The sequence below is a fragment of the Vollenhovia emeryi genome, unplaced genomic scaffold, assembly GCF_000949405.1.
Source record: "Vollenhovia emeryi isolate VEMERY1.0 unplaced genomic scaffold, V.emery_V1.0 DF939121.1, whole genome shotgun sequence".
Taxonomy (NCBI): domain Eukaryota; kingdom Metazoa; phylum Arthropoda; class Insecta; order Hymenoptera; family Formicidae; genus Vollenhovia; species Vollenhovia emeryi.
Genome location: NW_011967245.1, coordinates 1,524,037 through 1,530,884, shown reverse-complemented (window position 1 = coordinate 1,530,884; position 6,848 = coordinate 1,524,037). Strand labels below are relative to the sequence as shown.

Genomic DNA, 6,848 nt, shown 5'->3' with positions numbered 1-6,848 from the left:
ATTCTTCTGTGGTGTCGCGGAAAAGCGAAACGTGGGTTTTTCTCATAGACACATTAACTAAAAAAGACCATAGGCTACTCATGAGACAGTGAAACCCTGAATGAGGGCATCGATATTTGACAAAAGACGACACATATTGTCATTTTATTTCAGATTTTCGAATTTTTCATTCAAGATTAAAATGTTCCTTTCTCTATAATAAATATGACTGGCACTGCATCGATCCTATTTTATGATACATTCAAGTGTAATAGCATTGGATCCGGAAATTTTTTCCGTGGGTGTACTTTTGCGACTTAATACGCCGACTTCGTAACGCAGTTATGAGCGACCATGCGCGCCTGCACCCGTCATATTGACTTGCACGTCGCAGCAACACCCTGTACATTTCCTTCAACGTTACGTTCCAGGAGTATAATGAATCAGAAGAGTGATAAAGGATCAAAGTAGCTGTTTTCTCTTTTTTTTTAGGATACCATTGTAGCCGCCGATAACGAAAATCATATCGTCGAGGATCACCGTGGCGAAATTGCTGCGTGGGGTAAACATCTCTGAGATTTCGTGCCACTGATCCGAGTGATTTGGCGTGTAACGTTCTCCTGAAATATAAATGTTTATTTTTTCTCGAATGATACCACTCTTTCCAAACACGTAAACCTGTCATGTCGAACGCCCGCGCGTGGAAAATATTTAACACGCGGTTATACAGTTCGCGGATACTAAAGACTACGTCATGTACAACGGACGTGCAATTCGGGAATGTCGCGCAGCTGACGTAGTTACAACTGAACGAGGCTGTCGTTGTCTGCGCGAACGTTTCAGTATCAAACTCTAAATCCTGACAAATATGCGGCGCGTCCGCAAAACTTTCTTAACTAATTAATTATTAACGCTTACACGTTAACACATTTATATGTTACACTCGCGTATGCAAAATGATAATTGCCAGACGTTTACCATCTGGAAACTATACAAATTGAAGATATTAAAAATTGATTGTTTCCTTTAATGAATCTTTAATAATATCTTAAAATGACAAAGTATCTTTTGATTGATTGCTTTCCCCGAGTAAAGCATTTCTTTCTTAATAACGTCTCAGAAATAATGTCGAAGAAACTCTCCAATCACGGTTGCAATTATTGATAATAAATAATAACGGCAAGAGATAACCGGAATTGTGTGACAGTAAGTTAACTCTTTGACTCTTCAGGCGTTTTCATCCTAGGCAAGGCCGTAATATCCCCGACAGGAAAATATTTAGCAAATTGTGTGACGAAGTCTGACGAGATAAAACTTGAAACGCTGGAATTATGCGTACATATTTCGAACATATGCAGAAATAGAGACCTTTCATCAAATATTGATAAATATTTGCACAATGCATGTTTAAATAGTATGTCAGCAAAACAGCTGCGTTTTGGCGAATCAATTTGGCAGAATATTTGCACAATCAAATTGCTGTCGTGTTACGACAAGCTGTCGCTACGAGGCGTCTCATACTCTTAAGTGAAATTCACGCGAGACGAGATAAAAGCAGGCCCAGCGGTAAATCTTTCTTAAACATTTATCGCGCGTAACTGTTGCTGGGCAATTTTGCTTCCAAATGTCAAAATAATTGTGCACGATTTATCCCCTAAATTGAGATTATCAATTTTTGGGCAGACACCATTTAGAAATTTCATTCCTACAGAACCCGCTGCGGTTTGGCGGATCACCTTAATGCGATCATTGTGAAATTTCCTTCTTTTGGATGATGCAGTGATTGCACAATATTTGAGGCATTTTCCTATCGGGGATTGCAACTGCCCGAAAGCAACCTGGATGCCTGTCATGGAAATGATTCCGATCGGACTTGTTCAATTATTCCCTAGATTCCTATTGTGTTTTCTGGGTGAAACGGGGAATAATTCCGCTCGGAATCCATTCCGAACGTTTCCACGACAAGTGCCCGGAAGCCCTGGCGTTGCGTCGAAATTGTAACAAACGAAACTAACCGGAGCTCAGTCTCTCGACGCCGCTGAATCCGCCGAGGGCGTAGAGACTATCGCGGAAGGTGACCAAGGAGACGCCGGATCGCGGGCTGATCATCGAAGTGATGTTGGTCCACTGATTGGTCTCCACGTCGAAGACCTCGGCAGAGTCGAGGACCTCCTCGCCGTTGAAGCCGCCGACAATGTAGATCTTGTTGTGCAGGGCGGCCGCGCTCGCGTCCGATCGCTGCCGATGCATGGACGGTATCATCTCCCATTGATTTCTCTGCGGCTCGTACCGTTCGCCAGAACTCATTCTCGTGCGACCATTGTATCCGCCGAGCGCATAAATCTTGCCGCCTTGAACGATACCAGAACAATGCGCAATAAGTAGACAATGGAAACGACATGAAAGAATGGCGTGGCAAATGGTCTTTCAGTTTTTTTTTTATTTAAAAAATACAAGGATCTGTTTTAACGTAAATAATAACGCGAGGGGAAAGAACTTTTTGCACGATTCTTACAAATACATTTCTCTCGGTTGCCCATTTAAACAATAGCTTCTCTTCGTTATTTTCAAACTTCCACCGACAAAGAAAATCTACCGTTGTTTCAGAGTTGTTTGCGAAATCCAATTTAATTACGCTCAATATATTTTTTAGTAACATTACGAAACGGGTGAAAGTAAAGATTGCCGAGTTTTGAGTTTTATCTGTCTAGTATCCAGTGCCATTTAACGTTAATGAGAGATAAAAGTCGGGGAATCATATTTGGAAAAGGATTCTCCCTCTGCTGCTTCGATTCTTATGCTGCAGAAAACTCACCGTGTGTGCAAACACTGACGTAACATCTGGCATGATACATGCAGGCTCGTTCCCGCCACGTTTTCATCGTCGGGTCGAAATATCGTACCGTGTTAAAGTGCTCGTTACCGTCAAATCCGCCGATCATATAGATGAGATTGTTCAGAACACATAATCCGTGATAAGCCCTCGGCGTTACATCCGTGTTCACTGATAGAAACCATCTGTCAGCTCTAGAGTGCATATTTAGGTAAGTTACAAAGCTCTCGAGGTGTTCTAACATATGTGATGTTCCAAAGCGGAGCTTGTGCAAAGTCAATATATTCCTCCCGCGATGCCAAAATTGCACTATGTGTTCTCTTTAATTATTCCCTTTCTATGATATATACTGTGTATTGCTGTATTACGTTGTTAAAGCACTCAATATTAACGATCACTTCTGTGACTAATTTATGAAATATCGAGTACGCCACAATGTTTAATATAATAGAAATTAATAATATAAAAAATAAGCAACACGTATATACCGATGTTGGAACAATTGAACAATTACAAGATAGGACGAATATCTGTTTCCTAAGGAACATCGACTGTGAGCGGATTAGAAAAATACATTATTTATTTATTTAAATCCTGCACTGAAATCCTGTATACGCGCAGTAATATTTTTGGGACCTCTGAAATTTCGATTTCCATGGAAATTTCGTTTATGCGATTTCACTTTGTAGGAGCTCGGCACACCTTGTGTCGTAAGTCTCCACAAAACTGGTGGGCGAACCAGCACTCCATCCGCCGATGGCAAAGAGAATTTCATATGGGACTCGAGGTCTCGCAATAGGATTTTTCAGATCAATCTCGCCGTTTTGTTTCATCTCCCGCTCGGTTAGATAGGCATTCACAGGGAGCAGTATTCGTTGGCACACCTTAGAGAGTTCAAGTAGATTTAACGCTAAGCTAAAATGTTATATAGAAGCGAGAGCCAAAAAAGAAACGTGTGAATAATAAAGCTAAAAAAGTGTAATGAAAATTATTGTTCGCGCGATTCTATTTAAATTTATATTTTTATTACAATAATATATTAACAGGTCGTATAACATTTCGCGGTCTCTATTTCAACATTTCGATATTCCCTTTTGGAGTAAAATAAAAGCGTTCGTTAAATAGGACGCGAGTAAAATAAAAGCATTCGTTAAATAGGACGCGAAGCGTTGATACGACTTTAATGCTGTAACAATATCTTGTTAGGAAGTAATTGCGAATGGAACATATATCAGGGCTACGCCTAACTCCGTTATATTCGATTCGAAGTGAAGCGAAACAAGACGCGAGGATCAGCAGTACTGAAGGTAGGAGCTCACTTTATCCTTCTCGACGAGCTTCCAGTTGACGATGTTATTAATGAAATACTTATGACTCATGAGACCATAACGTATACATTCCAGCAACCTCGGTAAATAAACCCGTCTCTCCTCGGCTCTAGCTTCGACCCACGTCTTGACGGCGTCAAACACGGTCTCCTCGTTTTTAACATTGAGCTCGTCGTCGCGCAATATTGCTTCCAGCTCGTCGCAAAGAAGATCCTTGAACTCCGCGCTCTCCTGCAGTACCCGCTTGAAGTGATGACGTATGTACTTCCGGCCCCGTTTCTCGAGATCGCGGCAGAAGTAGTGCCGTGCAAATTTGAAAATACCTGTAACAACGGCCCGAGTTATCTCTAACATAAATGTTACGAATTGCTCATTCGGAAAATCGAAAATCAACATCCAAGTTCAGGTACGCGCAATTTAACTTTCGAACTGTTATCTCTGACCTGGCGGAGCCAGGCTAAAATTATATGTACACCGTGCTGCTATCTAACGGTTAATTGTACATTTATATTTTATACACGGGTCCGCTTACCTAAGCAATTTTCTGGTCGCAGCTCCTGCAACAAAAACTGGCAACAGAGCTGGACGATTCCGAGCACCTCGAATTGATCGGCAAATGGTAGTAATTGCTCGACATTGTCGGCATTTACGTTACAGGTGCCCGTGTAGGCATAGTCGAGGATCAGGCTGAAGATTTCACCGGGGACGGAAATAATGACCTCCGTGGTCTCGGTTTTGCCGCCTTTCAGGCTGTTGGTGAAAAGAGCCTTGAAATAGGGGCTCACCGCGGATAATATGGCGCGATGGACCGGGAAGACTTGATCCTCCGAGCATCTTATGACGCCGTCGCACAGCTGCTGGTTAGCCCTGAAGCCGATAGACTCGTCACAATTCTGAGAACGTTGCACGTATTTTATAATTAACCATTTATACAAAGTATCTCAGACTTGCGGGCGAGCGAGCGCGCGCGGGTGTGGAGATTTACGGTGTGGAGATTGAACCGAAGCTACGTAATATACCCGGATAAATTGATTCGTGGACTTTGCGGCGTATCAAAGCTAATTTCGGCCCCAGCGTTCTCGCAGGAAATACGCAACAGCGCGCGTAGAATCAAATTATTAAACAGAATCGCTAAGTTTTACTCTTAAATGCATTTTCTGTGCGAGGGTGCGAGAAAAACTCCTGAAATTACTCTTAAATCGCCCCTCGTGTAGAACTGCCGCGTAACAATTGCGAAAATTAGCTCATTTCCTAAAAGCCGGCAAGCATCTCGTAAGCTCGCACTATTATCTCCAAACCGCGCATTGTCCCGAGAGAGATTGTTAATAATCCGCGCCGCGGATGGTGGCGGAAGGGGAGGGGGGGGGGAGCGCCTTAATTACGATGGCGCATGATTACTGACCTGAGCTCGGACCAGACCACGGGGAACTCCACGAGGGCGTAATTGGACGGCAGACACATGCATTTCCTGATTCTCGCCGACTGCTTTCGCCTGGACTGCTTGAGGAGCCTGCTGATACCGGCAGCGGTGGCGTAGTCCACGTGCGCCCGGTGTCGCGCCGAGTAGGTCAATACGCGTGTCCCCGAGCTCCCTACCGCCTCTTCCGCTTCGCCGCTTCCGCTGAGCTGCCGGCGGTTCTCGTGTTCGTTCTCTTCGCAGACGCGAGTCCCGATAGCGCCGAGACGCGCGGCCATGACAGACGAAGCCCAAAAATTGGCCGACTTCGAGCCGGTCCGATTTTACGTCTCCCTTCCTCTTTTTCGATCTCTCGAGGGAATCACAGTTGGATCAACACTCGGCGCATTCCTGCCATTAGAGGTGACCTATAAGTCTTCGTTGCAATTGCACAAGACGGTATTTGCGATTTTGACATTCGTAGTCAAGATGTCTGGCGGCGAGAAATAAAAGCGGTGGAAGCCCATTGCATAATAGAGCTTTATAATCAGGTGCTATTTCATCAATGAACTTTTATTAGAGATTGCGGGATATTTTCTCCGCGTTCTAAAAGTTAACGTATACAAACTTTGCGATCGATTTTTGATACATACAAAGTAATTAGAACTCTGCGATAAATTGTTTCTCCAAAAATACAAGAAAATACAAGAAAATTAAAATACAGATTTTCAACGCTTCCATAAAGTTGTTTTACCTCACGCGATTATTAAAAGGACCACCAGCATATCTGTCACAGCTTTCTCCGCTGTTTTTCATTAAATATTTCACGTAATATAATATTATATTATGATAAACTTTTTTTAATGCCGCCAACATTTTAGTAATAAATATATCATTTCTATATTTACCTTTATAATACGCGATGTTTTATCAAAATAACAAAATAAGTTAAATTTAAATTGAGCACTGCCATTCCCAAGTGAATCTGACCGTAGTATCGATGCTTTTCTTCTAATAGGATATTTTCTCCTTCCATAATAAGACATTTATTTAATTGACTACCCAGTTTCTTTGTTATTTCGTAGCACTATAATAAACATAATAAACACTACAGTAAACAGGCTTCGCGGCGCCCATGGTGATGACGTATGCGTATAGGCTCCGCCTCCATATCAGATCCCAATAATTAAATGTTCTTGAGAATGAGAAAACGTGTAAATAACATGAACTCACATTTTAGATTATTGGGCCACTAACATCTTGCTCGGACCTAAAGGCGCTCTCGTTTGTTCGATTTAAAAAATATACAAAA

The 6,848-nt window shown here is 42.4% G+C and overlaps 1 protein-coding gene across 1 annotated transcript in view; it reads right to left on the bottom strand.

The window, feature by feature from the left end:
- Nucleotides 1-5,835, bottom strand: part of LOC105570346 (kelch-like protein 10) — an 8,844-nt gene extending 3,009 nt beyond the window's left edge. Inside the window, exons 1-7 of the mRNA XM_012027475.1 lie at nt 5,543-5,835; nt 4,673-5,007; nt 4,132-4,463; nt 3,515-3,696; nt 2,795-3,006; nt 1,995-2,330; nt 477-599 (exon numbers count right to left, since the gene is read on the bottom strand). Coding sequence (XP_011882865.1) covers nt 477-599; nt 1,995-2,330; nt 2,795-3,006; nt 3,515-3,696; nt 4,132-4,463; nt 4,673-5,007; nt 5,543-5,835 — 1,813 coding nt within the window. The remainder of the gene's footprint in view (nt 1-476; nt 600-1,994; nt 2,331-2,794; nt 3,007-3,514; nt 3,697-4,131; nt 4,464-4,672; nt 5,008-5,542) is intronic.
- Nucleotides 5,836-6,848: the final 1,013 nt, after the last annotated feature.